Raw genomic sequence first — 21,721 nt, forward strand, 5'->3', positions numbered from 1 at the left:
CTTGAGAAAAATGTTTAATGATCGGTAAGTTAAGTTAAGGGTATTAATGTAATTTACTTATTTCAAAAGTCGTTAATGTTTTCATAACTTTTTGAAAGAGGAGGATTTTATTTTTACCGAAAATTACTTTTTAAAAGATCTTTTTTTTCGTAAAAGTAAAAAGTGAAAAAGCAATGCCAAACAACCCTCTTGGGAATTGGGATGGAAGAGAGTAAATGCTTTGGGATGGTGTGTAGAATGGGGTCTACGGACCTTCCTATTTATAGTAGAGTTTTTGAGTGCGTGCACCACATATATCTGTGTTTATAGAAACATTAACAGCAGACATTCAAACTAGTTTGCCAGCCTTAACAATGGCTGCATCCCTTCTATTTCTACGGTCCCGAATCTCCCTTATACTTCCTTTCTCGCCGATGCCCAATTTTATAGCATTCAACTCAACAATTTCACGTTTAACTTTCTCCACTGCTTCTGCTTCGCCACCTAAGCAAATCGGCACTCATAACGGCACCTTCCACTGCGACGAAGCCCTAGGATGCTTTATGATTGGCCTCACGTCAAAGTTCCACGGAGCCCAAATCATTCGAACTAGAAACCTTCAGGTACTATATATAAATTGTATATACATGTTCATACTTTTATTATTATTTCAGTTCCGGAATAGATAATTAGATATTGACATTGGGGAAATGTTGACGGAGAAGGTTTTGGATACGCTTGACGCGGTGCTTGATGTTGGGGGAGTATACGATCCGAGAACCGAGCGGTTTGATCATCATCAGAAAGGATTCGATGAAATACTTGGTAATGGATTTACCACCAAGCTAAGTAGTGCTGGCCTTGTGTATAAGGTAATTACTTATCTTCTCCATTTCTGCATAAAACAAGGTTTCAAGTGTAGATTGATTGTTTTAACCAGCGAATTGAGGTTCTAATGAACAACTTGTTTCGTGGTGTAGCATTATGGGATTGAGATAATTGCAAAGGCAATTCAGCTGGATGAAGGTCATCCCGACGTTCATAGCCTGTTTTCAGCTGTTTACAGGAATTTTGTGGAGGTACTTCAAAAAGAGTGCTTCTTCTTTATCCTTTATCCAACGCCAGTTTTTGACTGTACAATGCATTAGGCAGTTGATGCTATTGACAATGGAATCAATCGGTATGAGACAAATCAACCTCCAAGATATGTGAACAACACAACTCTTTCCTCCAGAATCTCCAGATTGAATTTGAACTGGTATGATGCTGATCAATCACCTGAGAAAGAAGACCAAGCATTTCAACGTGCAATGAATTTGGCTGGGGGTGAATTTATGGATGTGAGTTTGTTTGTGTTCTTTCACTAACATGATATCTTTTCATTAATGACTCTTTGCCCTGTTTATTCACCAGTGTATCCACTTTCATGCCAAATCATGGTTGCCAGCAAGATCGGTTGTAATGGAATGTCTTGCAACAAGAAAGAACATTGATTCCAGTGGAGAAATCATGTTACTGACTATGTCTTGCCCTGTAAGTTGCTTGAGATATACAATACAACATTGGTTTGCTGTCATTTATGTGTTAACATAAAGAATCTTTACTTATTGGACAGTGGAAGCTTCACATATTTGAGCTTGAGGTGGAAATGAAGATTGATCCTGTCTTGAAATACGTTATTTATCAGGTGCTTTACAAATTCAAAATGGCAACACTTGTACACTATAAGACTTAAAAAAAAAAAAAAACTTCTTTTTCATGTTATGTAGGATAAGAGGAACAGTAAGTGGAGAGTGCAGGCAGTAGCAGTGTCACCAGATAAATTTGAAAGCAGGAAGGCTCTTCCATCTCATTGGAGGGGTTTAACAGATGATCATCTTTCTCAAGTGGCAGGAATATCTGGCTGTGTGTTTGTACATTCAAGTGGATTTATTGGTGGAAACAAGACTTATGAGGGTGCACTAGCCATGGCAAGAGCTTCTTTATTGGCTTAAGCAAAAAAAAAAAAAAAAGGTGTTTATTCTTCTGGATTTTGAAGTATATCACAAGGTAATGCACTTTTCCAATAGTCAATCCAACTCCTCGTTATAGGTAGAACATTGTCGAACAGGATACCAAACATGACAATTGTTAACAAACATGAAACACCCAATTCAAAGATATAACCAAAACAAAGAGTAATGCTATTAAATCAATAATTGTTTAATGGAAAAGTTTTGAACTAAGGTTAAAAAAAAAATATTCTTGGTGGCTCAAAACTTCATTCTTCTTCTTCTGACTCTATAGGTAGATCTTCTTTGAACCATTGATACAATCCTCCCTCCAAATGGAAGACATTATTATAACCATTCAGAACTAGCAGGTAGGCAGCTATAAGGGACCTGCACCAATCAACAATAATATAGATTCATGAGAAAGATGTTAAAAAATAAATAAATGAGGAAATTTTATTTAGCAACCTTGATTGTTGGCCTTCGGGAAGATTTTGTGTAGGTTTCATTGTACCTCCAGAAGAGCAAGCTACTATAATCTTTGAGTTTTTATCTAATTTGGATGCAACATCTGTTCCAGACAAACATTGTGTCTGATTAAGTAGTTACTGAATGGGGTTGAAAAGTGAAATGGCATACCTTGCAAAAACTCAGGATTTTCTTCAGTTCCAGCAAAGATACCAAAAAATGCAAATGCAGCTCGTCTTGCAATGTCCCATGCTGTCCACTCTTTTATAAGCCTGTATATTTGCACATTGATAGCACCTGGTGGATGACCCTACATATCCATCCATCAATAAATTAATATTACAATTCCAAACTTGAGTAATTCAATTCAACCTACAATAACATCTACATCAAATCAAAATTGAAATATAAAGTGTGTGTGACCTCTTTAAACTCGGCTATGGGTCTCACATCAAGAATCACAAAGCTGTTTTCTTGCTGAAGGCGTAGGGCTTCCTTAACATCCACACTTCGAACCTAATTTTGATTACATATGTGCAATTAAGATTCAAGGAGGGATTTTGATATTTGTTTATAGGAAACGTTAATACCCTACCCTTTTTTCTAGGAGGAGCTCCCTCTTTGTCTTCCAGTCTTGTTCGGCTAAAAAGAAGAGTATTGAAGCTTGTGAAAATAATGAATATAAAATTATAAAAATAAAGAGGTAGAAAAAGGGATTACCAGGTGATTTTGGTGGTTTGGTTGCTGCACTGCTTCGGATTGTTAACCTGGAGAGAGAGTGAGAGTGTCTCCTTTTGATTGGGTTGATGGCAATGAAATTGGAAGAAGAAGAAGAAGAAGAAGATGTGTTTTCATTTACAGAGTTTGAATAACAAATAAATGGAGTAGGATAGAGCTTATTAGATGAGTGTGGGGTGACTGAAGTGAGAGCAACCATGATCTAAACTCTTAAAACACAAGTACAGGGAGAGGGGTTTGATAAATTAAAACAGGAGTTTGTTTTCTTTTTTCTTTTTCTTTTATATATATGTATATATAATCGGGCTTTCAGGAATGAATGCAGATTAAGATAAAATATGATGAAAATAAAGGAGGTTGAGTTTTTGAAGGCAATAATGAATGAGAAGGGGATAATTTAGGAGGCGGTGGGGTATAGACATAGTCATGGGGATATTTTGGGCTCCTCCCACAATCCGAGTTTGTGGTGGTGCTTTAATTTAAGATCTTCTTTTGATCCCCACCCCATCTCATATTTTCTGACCTGTTTTTTTTTTTACTTATTTATTTATTGGTGCTTGATTTAAGGTCAACAACAGTCAACAGGAATGCGAATGGTAATACTTACCTTATATGGGTTTATTTATGATGTTTTATTGACATTGAAGAATATCGTGCTTCATACGTTTTATAAACTCAATACGATATTAGTTTCTTGTATTTGAATTAGGAGAATATCTGAAAGTTTTTTTTTCCATTTGTCACTTTCTCAAAACTTTTGCCACATATATGAGATTCTACGATTATTTAAATTCCACTAATCATTCATATCTCTACTCTCCCTTAACCAATTATTTAAATTCCACTAATCAATTCTACTAATCATTCATATCTCTACTCTCCCTTAACCGAATATATTTTCCGTGGGCTAGTTCCTTTAATTCCACATGTCATTATATGGTCCAATTTTGTCCGCGTTTTCTAAGCTTTACCTTAATGGCAATTTTTGGTCTCTCTCTCTCTCTCTCTCTCTCTCTCTCTCTCTCTCTCTCTCTCTCTCGTATTCACTACGGACGTAGTTGATCATCTTGATTGTGTTAACCACGTTAATTGATTGGGCTTTGTTTTCGTTTGCATTGTTACTTTGTGTGAAATCATTTATTAAGTTGACATGCTTAAACACTAAAACATCATACACTATAACCATCAACGGGTGATATCTTTGACAAGTAACATATCCCTTGCAACTCGATCAATAGATCAACAAACTTCGTATGTGAATAATTGTTATCATTTGCCATGAATAAGATTGGAGCTCCCCATGGTAAGGTATTTGGTTCAGTTGGGTAAATCATTTGTCACAATTCTTCAATTAAGTACTTAAACAATGCATGCATAATTTTTGCCAAATCCATTATTGGATCAATATGAAATTCTACTTAATAATTTGGGTTGCAAAACAGACGAAAATCCCCTCATAATAAGTAGGGTTGGTTCAGAGATTTTCTATGCGTTGTGCAAAAAGTGTAAAAATGCCCTATATATGTATCGAACAACTGCAATAAACACATTATATGATACATTTGCAATGAACACATACAATATAAGAATATAAACCACTTGAACAAAGCATTTAAAAATTTCTATAAAATACAAATATTCATAATGAATAAACAAATTTCCAACAAAAATGAAAAGCTAAAACCATTACAAGCACAAGGAACTAAGGTGCTGACCAAAGTAAGTTGCATCAACAAAAGATTAAACCATAACAAGCTTATGCAACAAGTTTACAGTCAATTAGTCCAATGAGGATTTGTATAATAGATAACATACAGCTAAAATAATCATGCAAGGAGGAAGACTTAATGCAATGTCCCTTTAAGAAGAAAAAAAATGTTCGCCTATATGCCATTTATGAATTAGGAGACTATTTGGTAGAAACTAAATCATTCATGTTGAACCATTAATAGATTAAAATGATTCATTACCATTGGTAAAGTAACAAAAACATAACATTTATCAAATTTTAGATGAACATTTATCAAAACACATTTCAACAAAAGATTTTAGCAAACACATTTATTAGATTTCAGATGAACATTTCAACACAAATCAACATCCACATCATAAAACGAATAATATAAAACACCACTTTGCAGTAATCAACTAACAATATGAAAAGAGAAAAAGAGAAGGGCTTTGGGAGCTTTAGAAACGATTTTGGAAAGAGAGTATGGTGGTGGGTATGACATCAAGGAAGGCAGTGATTGTAGATGTTGTGGTGTCGAGTTTTTTGTTTAGACTCTAGCACACACATAACATCACTGTTTTTTGTTATCTCTAACACAAAATGCATAGACATCGATGTCGATGGTGGAGGCGGTCAAAGTAACAACTTTGATGGTGACCGAGTATAATGGTGTGGGTGGTGGATGATGGGGGAATGATTGTTATTAGGGTTTGTAGAGAGTGTTGTTTAAAGAGAACGATAGTTAATTTCTCATCTCTTTGCTAATGGTGGAATGATTGTTTTTAGGGTTTGTATCTCTTTGCTAACGGTGGAATGATTGTTTTTAGGATTTGTAGAGAGTTGTTTAAAGAGAAAATGATAATTAGTTTCTCAGTTGCTAATGTTGAATTGTTCAGAATCTCTAACCGATTAAGAGGTTAAAATTTGATGAATCAAACGTTCTTAATGGTTGAACAATTCAATGGCGGCCACTTAATGGTTTCATTATGAAGCTATCAAACAAACCCTAGATATGTACAATCAATGACCCATTTTTTTAATTAGATAAATACAAATGCAATGTCTTTCTGACAAAAAAAATAAAAATAAATAGTCATTTAAATAATTTTTTTGTTGGTCAATATTGTAGTTATAAACCATCACTTGATGGCCATAATGCCATGCTTTATGGGGCTCTCTAAGGAATGTGCCAAATTCTAATCATATGATCTTCAATCAAGGGTGGCCAACTGGCCATAATGCCATGCTTTATAAGAAAATTCAAATTGGAATTAAACATTAAACATGATCCTATTTGGCTTGCTTTCACATCAATTCTAATCCAACAAAAAAATATATTAATAGAAATAGTCAAACATTTCAAATTAGAAGTCCAACACAATAAACGAAAGTATCTCTTATCAAAAACCCAAATTAAGAGTTTGAAGGCCAATCAGGAGATATTAAGAAAATCCATTCTTTCATGCATCATCATATCATTCAGCAGACAATTAAATCCATTTTATCTTTGCATCACCATTCATCAAATATCCGAATAACTCAAAGAATAGTATAACTGGATTGTAGGCCCTACTTATGCCCTCGAATTTTTGTTGCCTTGGTCGGTGGCTCATGTGACGATATATATTTTTGTCTGTCGTTAGCCTTTCATGTCAATCTCGTTTGTTTCGTTTATTAAAAATACGACGCCCTTATCTTATTAACTATTTATGGATATCCAATATTTTCTCATAAAACTTATCAAAATTTCTTTAAAATTTCCAACTGATAATCTAAGAATCCTCACAGCATTATTTATCATTATTTCAACGATCAATCTCCACTTGCATGCTTCATGCTATATCGAAGTTCGGAGTGATTCCATAAAAAGATTATATTTTTGCAAGAGTTTGAAAGTTATGTGTTAAAGTGAGAAACCGAGAGCAAAATCTTGTACACACTGGTTTAAAATTTACCTTTTAACATTTTGTTGTATCCTGTAATTGTTGGTTAAAATTTTGAATACATTTTTCTTTGTGATTTGTTTTTTATTTCATGAGCATATTGTTTTAGAAGTTTAAGTGCGCACTTTTGCTCATTGGCACCGTTGTGTTAATGGTTTTGGAGCATACCTTCATCTTTGTAATCTTCATGAAGCTTCGTCAACAAACTTATTTTTCTTCTTCCCACATATTTGTATTTTTGTTGCAAATGAAGATGGTTGATCTAGAGTTGAGCAATTTCAACTAGGAAGGTAGGAAGAGAGAGAAATGGAAAAAGGGAAAAGAGTGAAGGATGTGGTCCCACTTGAATTAATAATAGTATACTAGAATAAAAAAATAATATCAAATAAGGGCAGCATAGTCATTTTGTATCCTTTAGGGAGGGGCCTATGCTGAAACAAAAAAGATACGTAAGAGTGAAAAATAATAATGACAACATATGCAATCGTGACCTAAGCATATGAACGAAAATTGTGGTGGACCCTAGATAAATAGTAGATATGTGTACTTAAAGTCTAGGCAGAAGTCAACATAATAACTTAGGGTTAAAGCCGTTACATAGACCTGTTCAAACCAATGACAGAAGGATATGTTTACTTAACTTGACAACGTTAGATTCGAAAAGGATTGCAAAGTTTACCACTATTGTGTATGATAATGATGATGTAATATTGACTTTTGGTTAGATTAGGCCATGAAGTGTGTTCTGATTTTTGATTGTATGAATAAAACCGGTGTTAAAAATAGTTTCTTAATATTTTAGATTAGAGCTTTTTTTACCGACTTGATATACTTGGACCTCATCTCTCTCTAGCTACAACCATCAAAAATATATCTCCATGGCATTGCAGCTTCTTTTTTCATCCCAACTATAAGAGCATGATTTGATGATTTCACATTTAGATTCTTTGTTGATTTGATTGAGATGCAAACAAAAACAAACATTTTATTTCTTTTTATTTTTATATATCAATCACCATCCAATCAAGAGAAAATATAGAAACAAACAAATGGGGACTTTTGATCCTCTATTGTCTTGATAAAAAAAAAAAAAAGCATCTTCTTCTTCTATATTAGGTATAACGTGGTGCATGCAGTATTAGAATAAAACATAATATATTATATTACACACACACACGAACAAAAGTGATGAATGAAGGAATCTGGGAGTGGCTCTTGATAGGATATCTGGAAATATACTAGGAATTTAAACATGGAAAAGCAAGACTTTTTCCACACAAGATGACAAATGCTTCAACGACTTGCCATATGTTTCTTATTTGTTAAGGATCTCATCCTCCTCCCAAACAAAAAAATCCAATATCCAAATGCAATATTTATGCCCAATTGGAAGAAGCTTATACGTTTTCCCACGAGGTTTAATTCAAAGGTATTATTATTATAATCTTAATAATTTAACTGGGCATATCAAGTAGTAGTAGTATATAAGGGGGGGCTCTAAATCATACAAAAACCCTCCGCGAAAGAAGCTTGAATTGAAAAACAAAGAAACAAAGAGGCATGATACTGGTGTGGCTCCTGTCCTGTCCTGTGTCCTGGTTTTGTAATGGGAGATGAGCCATGAGCCGAACCAATATCACACTTCCATGTTTCTTTGCATTTGTGTTTATATATTCCTCCCTCACACCTGAATCCAGGTATGTAATCACTTCATCTTCATTATTTATGGTTTCACCTCTACCTCTACCTACCTTCTTCATAAGATTTTCACAGCGACTGAATGGGAAATTTTAGTTTTGCATAAGCACAAATTAGCCTCTGAATCCACAGCACACTTGACTTGTATAGGTGAGCTTAATCACAGGAAGCAAGCCAAAACCTAAACTGATTTAGGACTGCAAGTGTGATGTCGGGAGATGGATACAACTACCTATAACCAATGTTTTAAAAACCGGTTCAAAAGGACCGGTTTTATGTAATTTCTAGACTGGATCGAACCGGATAGTTTCTTCTTCAAAAACTAGGTTGAACCGGCATGATAAAAAACCGTCCCGTTTGAATCGATTTATTGTACTTGGATAGTGGGATTTCATGTAGTCCATTAAAAAAACAGTTTATTTCCAAAGAAAAAATGAATAGCACGATCGATCCAGATAGAAATAGGATTATGGTCACATATTTATTTTGGAAGCATACAGATAATATTATGAGAAAACCAACAAAACACACAAGTCAAACTCTAGACAAGGAGTTCCCAAGGGATAATTAGTCGCATAACTTATAGATGAAAATGACAACATAAAATAAATAATATATGATCAAACATTTCTCTCTGGCATGAAACGAAATTTAATACCACATAACAAACATGTGTCGAAAGTCGAAAGTCGCAACCCGATTTTCATTTGGCCCTAAGGAAACGAAACCGGAAACTCAAAAGGAGAGACGTATGTAAATGAACCGAACCGAACCGACTGCTACATGGACGCATGGAAAGATAGATGGATCCTACATAATAGACGTGCCGCACCACAATTTAGCTGGATTTAATATTTGATCCGATATGTATGTTGCTTATTAAAATATCAAACGTGTGACTGTGACTGATATTCATGGGCTTGTTTATATATTAGAGGTATTATCACCTCACCTGTTACATAACGTTAAGCTGTCTGTCTGTGCATATTCAACGTCTTCCACGGTTCGCTCCACCACCTGGCTTCCCTCCGCCACCGCCACCTCCGCCTGCCCTCACACCAGGGTAGCGGGCAAACTGCAGCCGTAAGCTCACCGACTCTCGGTCATGTTCGTCAAACTTATAACCTGCAAAATCCACTTTCCACTATTTTACACGCATGACTCACCGCACTTCTAATGCTGGTTTGGAGTTACCCATAACCAATCTATATGCCAAAAGGGTTTTATCCAACACTCGAATTCACTGCTCTTCAAATGCGATTTACCTACCTTACACACACGTGACGGTTTTGGTCATGACGTGGTACCGTTACTGAAACTTTTTTTAGGGTTGTTGGAGATGGAAAAGGAGTTCCTAGTGTTAGGGGTATTTTATTTAAAAGGAATAAAAAATAGATACGCATACGCTCTTTAGCAATTGAGAATAGCTGCTCCCGATTTATCATATTCATATTCATATGACTAATGACTATGAATGAATGCTCTGGAACTCGATACATAGCTGCAACTCTGAGCAGGTAACTCGTAGTGAAGACGAGTAGTAAAGTGGCGTTATCTAACATTTTCGCATCATTTGCGTTGGGGGGGATTCAATAAATATAGCGAGTGCCTCTATTACAAGCACAACCAACCACCATTTGAGGTTAAAATTGACGTATTTCCTTCAACTTCAACTAGTAGATGCACTATCCAAATAATAAATGCAGATGCCAGATAGATAGAAAGCAAAAATCGTACCTTGCAAGGCATCTTTAGCAGTGGCTGCCTCAGCTGGACTTTTGAAATCAACAAAACAGAGTACCAACGGATCACCACTCGACTGTAAAACACAAAACACTATTATATATACATCTCAGCATATGTTATCATCACAATTCATTAATCTTCTTACATGTCTGGATTCCTTTGTCACCAGACGGGCTTCTTTGTACCCCACAAAAGGGCGGAATATATCTGCAAAATTCGGGTCAAGGAACCAACCAAATACATATATAAAATATGTAAAAAAAAAAAAAAAAAAAAAAAAAAAAAATTTAAATAATAGGATACGAGCCACTTCTCTTCGTGAACAATTTGAAGGCAAACCCTCTACAAACAACGTATTGCTGGCATCAGGAGGCAAAGGAATTTCATGCCTCCCACCTCCTAACAGCCCTGCTGCATCCCGACCTTTTGCTGGTGCGGGAGGCCCCATACCCATGCCCATACCCATACCCATACCCATGCCCATGCCCATACCCATCATCCGAGGATCTTCATGAAAACCACCACCAACTCCCATCCCCATGGGTCTACCAGACTCAATGCCACTGTATGGAGGTAATTGCTGATATCATAGAGATTGCCATGTAAGAACTTTAAACATACATACATACATACATACATACATACATATATACATACCGTGCCACGCAGATAACGATCGTAAGATGCACCGATTGAATCAGAATCTTTAACCACTAGTTGAGGTCCGGGTCCTCTCTCCCCCTCAGGATCAAAATATTTAGGCAACTCACGCCCACCAGGAACATCTATCAGTATCATATCAATCAAATCACCATGTAATTATACTATTAACCAATTACAACTTAAACATAATGGAACAATCCAACTGCTTCCTAAAATTTCTATCAATTTCATATTCATTAAAACGACTGGCTTTCAAAATTTCTGGCACAATAATTATGAAAGAGCAAGACCCCAGATAGCTAGATGAGCTTCAAAAGCAAAAAAAAAAAAAAAAAAGGGGAAAGACAGACATATCTTTGCACAAGTTATGGAGTGCTGAAGATTGAAGAACTCTGCTTAGATCATCAATAACTATTACTAGTCTTTATCCTTTTAACTAATTAGTTTGAAAACGATCCATATCATGTGTCTCTCAGCCCTAATCATGATATTAAACAACAAACATCCAATAGTATTCTCCCACTCTTGGAGGAGAACCGAATTATGATACCAAACAAACAAACGGACACATACAGATTCCATTGTAGTTTATCTCCTACGCTGTCTTGTTGATTATCCCTTTAAGTAACTTCAGGAGCAAAATTCTATAAACTCATCAGCTTTATTACAATGCACAGAGTGGTGTTGGAGTTAAAAATGTTACAAAATGGATGTCCAATTTTGAATTTATTAATAGAATTTCCTCGTGGCTATAAATTGCACAAGTCCAAATGTATAGCTTCTAGGGTAGTGGTGGTACATTTCAATATTTCATAACAGAAGCATGACAATGTTGTAACTAGGGTTTTCTGACATCTGCACAAATCAATACGAAGCTGTACATCTATAACCATATTATGGCACAAATATAAGAAGAAATAGCATCGCAAGCTTTTCTGCTAACTAAAGATCTGAAACATCTGATTTGTTAGCTGCTACGAAAAAAAACCCTAACATTTATCCGGCTAAAACACAGACTAAAATTAGAACTTATTCTAGATTTTATTTATCAAATAGATAAACAAAGGCAAAAACAAACGGGGAAAAGTGAGTGTACCGTAATCGGAGCGAGGGCGCTTCCCGATGAGTGGATGAAGTGGTGGCTGCTGCTGCCTACCTTCAGCGGCAGCGTATTTCCAGTAAGAATCACCCATGTAGTGGATATCAGTGATCAAAAAATTGAATTCAGATGACGATATTCAGGAGGAAAAAAAGCAGTCGGATTACGGCGTTCTGATGCCCGGAAAGAGACGAGAAGAGATTTGCAGCAGCAAGCGTTCGCTTTATGTCTTCTTGTTTGTTGAGACCTCGTTTGGTGAGACGTGAAAACTTAGTTTTTTCATTTTATAAAAACAAGAATATTTTGTTGCTTTGGATCCAAGGCGTGTAAGGCATGAAACAGTTTGACAGTTTTGACCTTTTCCTTTTAAAAAAATTAGGTTATATGGTGCATTTAAAATAAGCAAAATCTCAAAAAAAAAAAAAAAAAAAAAAAAAATCCTAAAATTTAGTCTGAGTTATGAAAAAATCTCGAATTAATTTTTGTTTACAGAAAAACATAAAATACCGGCTAAAACTTCAAAAAAAACCTTTTTGACCGGTTTCGTAGATTTAACCGGTATTTTGTCATTTTTCGTTAGTTTCTTCAACATATTATGATTTTTCTGAAAATTATCCGATAATCAAAATATTATGATTTTTTTTAAAAATTACTATGAAGTTAATGGATATTATTATTATTAACAAATCATTTATAAACATAATATTTTATTATAAACAATGAAAATACATTTTTTATTAACAAATGAATGGTCGACTATGTACTTCTTTATTGTTTCTTGATCACTTCAAAGTTTTTATGTTTTTCCTATGTATCGTTGTGGGTGTCATAGTGAGAAGTAATCAATTAGACATGAGTCTAGGGCTGTAAACAAACCAAACGAACACGAACAAGGTCTTGTTCATGTTCGTTCGTTTAAGTTAGCCGAACAACAAACGAACACGAACGGATAAACGAACGAGATTTTCTTGTTCATGTTCGTTCGTTTAACAAAATATTTTGTTCATGTTCGTTCGTTTATGTTCGTGAACATGTTAAACGAACAAACATAAACGAATAAAGATTAAAAAAAAAAAAAACATACAATTGAACATATATGAACATAAACAAACATATAATATAACAATATAATAAAAAAGAAATTGAATATAGATGAATATAAATAAACTTAAACGAACGAACATAAACGAACGTAAATGAACATCATAAACGAACGTTCACAAACATAAATGAACGAACGAGACCATTGTTTATGTTCGTTCATTTAACTAAACGAACGATAATTTTTGTTCATGTTCGTTCATTTATTAAATAAACGAACATAAACGAACTTCCCGCCGAACAGTTCACGAACGGTTCGCCGAACGTTCAGTTCGTTTACAGCCCTAAGCATGACCAATACAAGAGTTGATAATATTTATTATTACACAATCAATAAGTGACTACTTGCTATTAGGCATGATGTTATATTATCACGTGTTATTAGAAAATATCATTACACGAACATATAGATCTTTCATTATGTTCTTTAACCTAATTATCACCTAACCTTCAAACATTACCCAGTAACAACCATAAAATTACACATATCTATCGAGAGTGAAAAGTAAACTTTGAATGACAATTTAAATAGATAATAACCCTTCAATTGTTTCCATATAAATTATCATTCACGTTTCACTTTTTATATTTTATAGATGTGTGTTAGCTGATAGTTGTTAACATGTAAGGTATAAATATTTGTTTGTAGTTAGGTTAAACAACATAACAGGAACACCAACATTAGAAGAATGCTAACAAAGTTCATCTCACCATCATATCCACAGCAATGCATAGGAAGAACGTAGAGAATTTGAGTGGTCAGGAAGCAATAAAGTACTTAAACAACCAATTTATTTCTAGAAATTAGCAACAAATGTATTTCTTTTTTATAATAAAAATATTTTTTATGTTTATAAATGATTTGTTAATAATAATATCCATTAATTTCATGGTAATTTTCAAAAAAAAAATCCCAATATTTTGGTTATTATGTAATTTTTGGAAAAATGTCCCAAAATTTTGAGCAAAACTAACGAAAAATGACAGAATACCGGCAAAATCTGCGAAACCGGACGAAAAGGGTTTTTTTCGAAGTTTTAACCGATACTCTTTGCTTTTCTGTAAATAAATTGTAGTTTTGGACTTTTTCATAAATTTGACTAAAATTTTAGAACTTTTCTGGAGATTTCCCTTAAAACAATTAAATATATATAAACATTTGAAAATTTTGAATTTATAAGAAAAATATTGAATTACTAAAAGTAAAGTGTTTTTTTCTCTTTTAAATTTAAACAAATCATTTAGATAAAATAATCAAAGCAAATTAATGAGATTTTATTTGGGATAATGACTTGAAAGGGTAACGAACTTTTGATTTTTGTCACATTTAGTCACTAAACTTTTTTTCGTTATCTATTTGCCATTGAACTATTGAAACTGTTCCCATTTTACCCTTATGACCGGCTGTTGCCGGTCATAAGGGTAAAATGTAAACAGTTTTAATAGTTCAATGGCAAATAGATAACGAAAAAAAGTTTAGTGACTAAATATGAACAAAATCGAAAGTTCGTTTCCCTCTAAAAAGTTCAATGACTAAATGTGAACAAGCTTCCTTTCGTGTTATGTTTTAGCAAATTATTTATTTTTGTTAAATTGTAGCAACATTTGTTGATGAAGAAATCTATGAAATAAAAAAATTAAAAAAAAAACCCTGAAAATATATTTTAAAAAAACCAAAAAAACAAAACCGAAATAAAAAACCAATGGTTTGACATTTTCCAAAATAAAAAATTAAAATTTCCAATATGATTTTGGTTTTACAAAAAAATGAACCGTTCTCACTGATGTGAATTATGACCATTGGTTTGGCATGCGAAATTTGTGACATCCCATGAATATGTAGTTACAACATCGTCTAAACTCGTAATTCATAGTAAGGGGTTAGAGTATCATCGGATGAATATGTAGTTACAATATCGCCTGACATCGTAATTCATCACCTAGAAGTTATGAGCCTGCTGGTGTTTCCACTGGGTTGTCTAGAATAGTCTGTGGTCGTCATCTATACTCCGGTAGATGACTACATCGCCACATTGCTGGTTAAGGTTATGGTATCTCCTTTCATCCTACACTACATATTCACCATCATTTATTTACCTAATTATCATCACCTTTCTATCATCACCTATCTCTCATCATTTTATTTCATCACATTGCTGCTTAAGGTTATGCTTCCTAACTTCGAACCCCAATGTTTATTCTACTAAAGCTTCATATTCTCGTCTCTCTGGACCTAGAAGGGTCCAGATCTATCACACCAAAAAGCTCAAGATAGCTCTTCTTCTTACTCTACACACTCAAGCTCGCTAGGGTTCTTACTTATGGGAAAAGTAGTCGCAATTGAAGGTCATAAGTTCCTTTAAATATGGCTCGGGCCCAAAGATTTAGGGTTTCTGCCAACAGTGCGGACTCGTCGAATCGCCTCACCGACTCGACAAGTCCATTCATTAATCCGAGTCATCAGTCGCTACCTTACTCGACGAGTTGAGGCGTCAACTCGTCGAGTCTCTCTTCTTAACTCATAGATTTCTTCATCAACAAATGTTGCTACAATTAAACAAAAATAAATAATTTTGCTAAAACATAATACAATAGGAAGTTTGTTCACATTTAGTCATTGAACTTTTTAGAAGGAAACGAACTTTCGATTTTGTTCACATTTAGTCACTAAACTTTTTTTCGTTATCTATTTGCCACTAAATTATTGAAACTATTCACATTTTACCCTTATGACCAGTAACAGCCGGTCATAAGGGTAAAATGTGAACAGTTTCAATAGTTCAATGGCAAATAGATAACGAAAAAAAGTTTAGTGACTAAATGTGACAAAAGTCGAAAGTTCGTTACCCTTTCAAATCATTATCCCATTTTATTTTAAAATTTTGAAATTACAAAGAAAGTCCATTAATGAAATTGATATACATTTATTATTAAATTTAAATACCATATGAAATTTAATAAAATAGGAAAACCACAAAATTACATATGGAATACAAATTAATTCAAAATAACCACAAAATGACATGTGACAAAATGAATGAGAATATGACAAATGGCAAAACAAAAAAAAAAAAAAAAAAAAAAACTTCATTTGTTAGAAAATATTTAAATATCATATGAAATTTAATAAAATAAGAAAACCACAAAATTACATATGGAATAAAAGTTAATTCAAAATAACCACAAAATAACATGTGGCAAAATGAATGAGAATGTGACAAATGAAAAAAAAAATCATTTATTAGAAAAGATAAGGAGTATAAAAGAAATTAAAACTTTTAATTTTTAGCTAACATAAAAACAAAAACTTCAAATCCAAAATTATCTAACATTTAACAAAAAAACTATTTTATAATTTTATAAATTTGATTTTTTTAAATTCAATCATATGTTTATAAATAAGTTATTTTATGTAATTTCAAATTTTTTAAAACTTTCAGTAATTTTTTTCGAACACTCATATATAAATAAAAGTTAAGTTTATAGTTATCATCTATTTTTCACAAACATGCTCTTAGGCATGTAATATTCACACACACACACACACACATATATATATATATATATATATATATATAACAATAATAATCAATTTTTTTTCTTAATTTTGAGTGATCATTTTGTCCAAAACTTCATAATCTTAACTATTTATGTATGTTTTAGAGTGTCAAAAGTGGGATTAGATATGACATAAAGTTTTTTTAGAATATGACACCAGAAAAAAGTATATTTGGACTATTCCATGTACATTTTGGACATAAATATTGTACATTCAGGGCTCATGCAACGTTTGTTTTTCAGAATGGATCGGTTAAAGACTTAATGGGGGCAAAATATAAGGTTTTTGGGGTAAACCTTATTCCACGACGTGCTTTGTTAATCACCACGACATGGCATGACATCTAAATGAAAAGAGTGTTTGGATGGACACCACGATGTGGCAAGAGGGATGCCACGATGTGGTGGTTGTTGCAGTCCAAGCCCAAGATTTTAGGGTTTCTCTCATATTTAAAGTCACTAACTCCATATTTAGGGCATCCTCTTCAACCTTTATTCTCCCTACTTGAAACCCTAGCCCCCATTTCATGGTTGCAAGCTTGGTGGCTTGGTTTGAGCTTATCTCCTTGATTTTGTGAAGCTTATGGAGGAAGAAACACCATCTTGTTGCAAGGAAGCAAAGAACAAACCTAGATCTAACATCTTATTTAAGTTTATGAGTCATTTGAGATATAAAGCTTGCACCTTGAACTTGTTCTTTTGATATCCATGTTTATGATCCTTTTTTTTGTTGATTTTGGTCCCATTCATGGATGGTCTTTGAGTTTGTGGAAATCTACAACTTATTATGACACTCTTGTGGCTATGGACCTCTGTTAAGTGTGAAAAAGGTCCTACTTTGGGTGTTCTTGATCAATTATACAAGATTTAGCCTTCAAAGAGTTTATTTGGACATGGTTTAAGATCTTGTGTGATATCGTTTTTATAAAAGTCGGAATTATGGTTGCATGTGCACCATAGAGAAAACCTAGATCCAAAGCTAGATTAGGGTTATAGCTTTAGATGATTATTGCATGTACAATTAGAGAAAACCTAGATCCAAAGCTTTAAGGTTGCATGTGCACCATAGGATTGATGTAATGCTCAAAACCTATCAGCGTTATCAGAGCTTAGGTCATTTTTCTATTGTATTTGATGCATCTCTTAATTGTTATTAGTTGAAAAGGTCGAAATTATGCAATATGCTAATGAACTCATCCAGCCCTCTAATAAACTCGACGAGTCCAAAGTTTGACTCTGCGAGTCGACTTGTTAGTTGGCAGATTTTTCGGGATTTTGACCAGAATTGGATTAATTACCAAAAACGTTTTTTTACTGATAAAATTCGAATGTTATTATATGGTAATGATTATCCTAATCCAATTAGAAGATAATTGTCAAACTATAAGCTAACTTTTAGTTTATATGATAAATATAATTATCTGTATTATTTGATGTGAATTATCTTGCCATAAATTGAATTAGGTCAAATTTAGATAATGACAAATTATTTGGTTAATTAAATTATATTTTAATCTGATCTAGAAGGTTTTCAAAAGTTCCAAAACTTGCCCTCAAGTTTTGGAATTTAAATTTTGATTAAAAGGTTTTAATTTTGAAATATTTAGATTCTAAATCCTAGAGTTTTAAAAGTTTAAAATTCTACCCTTATATTATTATAATATTAAAAGATTAATAATTATATATGTATAAGACGAGTCACTCTTACCGTTAGTATGTCTCATTCACGAAGCCGATCTATAAGGGAGTATAAGTAAACTGCCTATAAAATGGCGGTTGAATGAGGGTCCATTCTCACCCACCGCTTCCTTGATTGGTGGAGGGTCGTTAGCCGAACAAGTAGGATAGGACAAACTAATTCCTCATTAATAAGTATAATGACTTATAAAGTAACTAAATGTTTTCATAAATTATTAATCTTAGTTACTTTAGGAAAAATACTAAAATGTTGTGATTCTATGAAATTGCACTTTGCACCTTGCCATGTCGTTAGTGGAGCGTGTGTGGCTAACCATCACACTAATTTCGGACTATAAAGGGTGTCGAAGGGTAGCTCGATGTTTATCATAGATCGATGGAGTTTGTGTGGTTAACCGGCATATTGATTAGGTGATAAATGACATAGAGAGTACCAAGTATATTTGCATGGTTATTCACACCTTGTTTCTCATCCTCGGTATCTCAGTCACAAACTTAAAGGGCATAATCAAGATTAAACATGTCATCAAAAAGTTCAATGAATCTCAAAAGAATATAGGAATTTCAATTCATTTAAAACCTAATATATCTTTTCGTTTTTCATGGTGGAAATTGGTAAATCTTCATTTACCTACCTTCAAATTATTTGCAATTAGATTACGACATCCTTTTTCTGAATTGTAAATAATTGTGTTGGGTCCTAGCCCTAATTTTTCATTTGGGTGTTAAGTTGGGAATTCTTATCTAATCGAAAATTTGTCTCTTTTCCTTTTTCAGATGTCGACTTCAAACAACACTGCTAATTCCAACCCTTTTGACTTTTTCTCCCTCGTGAACTTATGTGGTAGTGTGATCTTTGACGGATCCAATTTTAAAGATTGGATTCGCAACATTCGCATGGTCACCCGATACGAGGAAAAGGAGTATGTTCTCGACAAATAGCTAAAGGAGATTAACCATAACACTGCTACTCCCGAGCAAATTACTCAATATGATGCTCATGAGAGGGATGCGACAAAGGTGTCGTGTATCATGTTTGCGACCATGACTGCCGAACTCCAAAAGTCATACGAGGACGCGACAAAGGTGTCGTGTATCCCAAAGTTTTTCTTTTCTCTTTTCTTCTCCCTTATTCTTGTCCCGACTTCAAAAGAAAAAGAGAAAATTTCGAATTGAATAAATTGATGTCAACTCATGTTTATATGGAGGTAATCCAAACTAATACCCCCATACTTCTAAACCAAATCCTTCATGCATTAACCAACCTAATCCTTCTATCTCTTCCTTCTTAAAATCTCGACCATGGAACTACACCATCACTATCATCTTCCACTTCAATTACACTATAAATCCTCTCAAGAACACAAAGAATTTCCTTCCACTTACTCTCAAAATCATGTGGTGTTTGAGAAAATCTGTTAGGTGAATTTCATGCATTCATTTTGTAGTTTTAGTTCATAAAAGTGCATTGCATTTAGGTTTAAACTCATGCATTTTGCATATTTTTCTGGATTTTTCATGATGCAATTCCATTCACACACTTTTATGATATTTCAGGGACTTTTGAAGGTTGGATCTTGATGGAGGAAGTTAAAAAGAGTTGGAGACAAAGTTTCAAAAGTTTTGGAGCATTGAAGAGAGAGAATGAAGAAATAAAGAATTTGGATTCACATGTATTTACACGGCCGTGTAAATGATAGTTGTGTAAATGGCACCCTTTAATTTCCTTTTTGTAAGTCAATTTGAAGTTTAAACTTGTTTGATTTGTAGTTTAACCTAGACATGTGTGGTTGATTTCATTATCATTTATGAATATGAATTCTTAAGTATGTGTTGTTAGGTTGTAACTTGAACTTGATTTGTGTTTAACATCTAGTAATCTTTGATTTGATCTTAATCATGTGTTTGGTTTATTCTCTTTTTCACTTGATTAACGAATTAGGGTTCTTATCAATCTAGTTAATCAAATTGTAAAATTCGTATATGTTTTATGATTTGATGTTAGTAACATGCACTTAATTGATTGTAATTAAATCAAAATGAGTGTAATCAAATATTAAATGTTCATAATCCCAAGCTTATGAGGAATATTGAACATTATTGGTAATTGTTGCAAGAACTTAAAGTTATTTAATGATTTGATGAAAGAGCTTATTTGAATTAAATCAATTAAATGAAAGTTTTATTTGAAGAACATGTTTTTTGAATAAAACATTTTTTTGTCAACTTGGATATTAGATTTTATTAGTATCTAAATTACCAACCTAGATAGAACATAATCATATTCATTTTGCTTCTTTCAACATAATACATGTATAAGAATCAGAATCGAAAATGTATTTCTTTTACTAAATTCTATTAACGATATTGCTTATTTATGAAGTTTAAATCTAGTTCAAACACAATCCCCCATTTTAATATTATTTGTATTATGTGTGAAAATATGGCAAGATAAGAAGTCCTGTATTCCTGTGGACCGACCCTGCTTACTCTATACTATCTTTAGTATAAGAAATAACAATGACTTGAGCTTTATTAATATTATTTTATCCCATTATTTGTTGGTTTGATAACCAAACAAAATCCAAGACTTTTACTTTAAGAATCATTAAGTTTGGTAAGTTATCATCATTCTAAATTGATTTGATTTCATGTTAAGATTCACACTCTTAAACACTCTATTTTGTGATTCTTGTCCCTTAGAACACCCTAAGTTCGAAAAATCTCTTAAAGGAGCTTGTAAAGCCGAAAACTCCTCTAATCTTCATCAAGAACCGAAATCTTCAAAGCAAAATGAGTTCATGCCCCCTATTTTCCGTTTTTACTATGTTTTGAGGGAGAATACAAGTTGTTTTGTGTGGATCTATGTGTGTATGTATGATTTTGTGTGTTTTTCATGTTATATATGTGATTATGTGTTTTAATCCCCATGAACTTAAAGATATACTAAAAGATGATGTTATTTTTAGAACATAACACTCATTTCAACTTATCTTACCAATAAATGGTTCTAATATACATATAAGTTACTTAAAACCAAGAAAATTGCATAAGAGGGCCAAAAGTGACAAAATAACCAAAAATGGGTGTATTTGCGTAACTCACGGTTGGTTGGGGTCAAAAAGTGTTTTTTGCTAAACATGGCTAGTTACGGCATATGAGACCCCATAAGGACTAAAAATGTAAATTTTTTGATAATTGGGCTTTTCACGACTTTTAGGCCAGAATTGCAAAATTTTGGACTTTTGTGGGCTTAAGTGTCATTTTAAAACAAAGTTGTGCCAAAAATGTAAGTTTTCGATAAAAG

General features: G+C 33.3%; 3 protein-coding genes across 3 annotated transcripts; 1 reads left to right on the forward strand and 2 right to left on the reverse strand.

Annotated features, from left to right (window-relative positions):
• The first annotated feature begins 284 nt into the window (after positions 1-284).
• Positions 285-2,052, forward strand: LOC145012854 (uncharacterized). The gene is made up of 7 exons (XM_078971654.1): positions 285-602; positions 705-851; positions 960-1,058; positions 1,128-1,319; positions 1,393-1,512; positions 1,595-1,666; positions 1,749-2,052. The coding sequence occupies exons 1-7, from the start codon at positions 354-356 to the stop codon at positions 1,971-1,973; spliced, it is 1,104 nt and encodes a 367-aa protein (XP_078827780.1). The 5' UTR covers positions 285-353; the 3' UTR covers positions 1,974-2,052.
• Positions 2,053-2,141: 89 nt separating this feature from the next.
• On the reverse strand, positions 2,142-3,375 carry LOC145012856 (Rhodanese/Cell cycle control phosphatase superfamily protein). The gene is made up of 6 exons (XM_078971656.1): positions 3,159-3,375; positions 3,034-3,080; positions 2,862-2,954; positions 2,610-2,748; positions 2,439-2,541; positions 2,142-2,360 (listed from the first exon to the last, which is right to left on the reverse strand). Exons 1-6 carry the CDS (start codon positions 3,373-3,375, stop codon positions 2,240-2,242), a joined length of 720 nt encoding a protein of 239 aa, XP_078827782.1. The 3' UTR covers positions 2,142-2,239.
• Positions 3,376-9,102: 5,727 nt separating this feature from the next.
• On the reverse strand, positions 9,103-12,348 carry LOC145012855 (nuclear speckle RNA-binding protein A-like). The gene is made up of 7 exons (XM_078971655.1): positions 12,055-12,348; positions 10,953-11,080; positions 10,599-10,875; positions 10,441-10,502; positions 10,287-10,368; positions 9,502-9,674; positions 9,103-9,359 (listed from the first exon to the last, which is right to left on the reverse strand). Exons 1-6 carry the CDS (start codon positions 12,149-12,151, stop codon positions 9,538-9,540), a joined length of 783 nt encoding a protein of 260 aa, XP_078827781.1. The 5' UTR covers positions 12,152-12,348; the 3' UTR covers positions 9,103-9,359; positions 9,502-9,537.
• Between the last annotated feature and the right edge of the window lie 9,373 nt (positions 12,349-21,721).

This window comes from Lactuca saligna, chromosome 8 (assembly GCF_052625555.1).
Source record: "Lactuca saligna cultivar CGN05327 chromosome 8, ASM5262555v1, whole genome shotgun sequence".
NCBI lineage: Eukaryota > Viridiplantae > Streptophyta > Magnoliopsida > Asterales > Asteraceae > Lactuca > Lactuca saligna.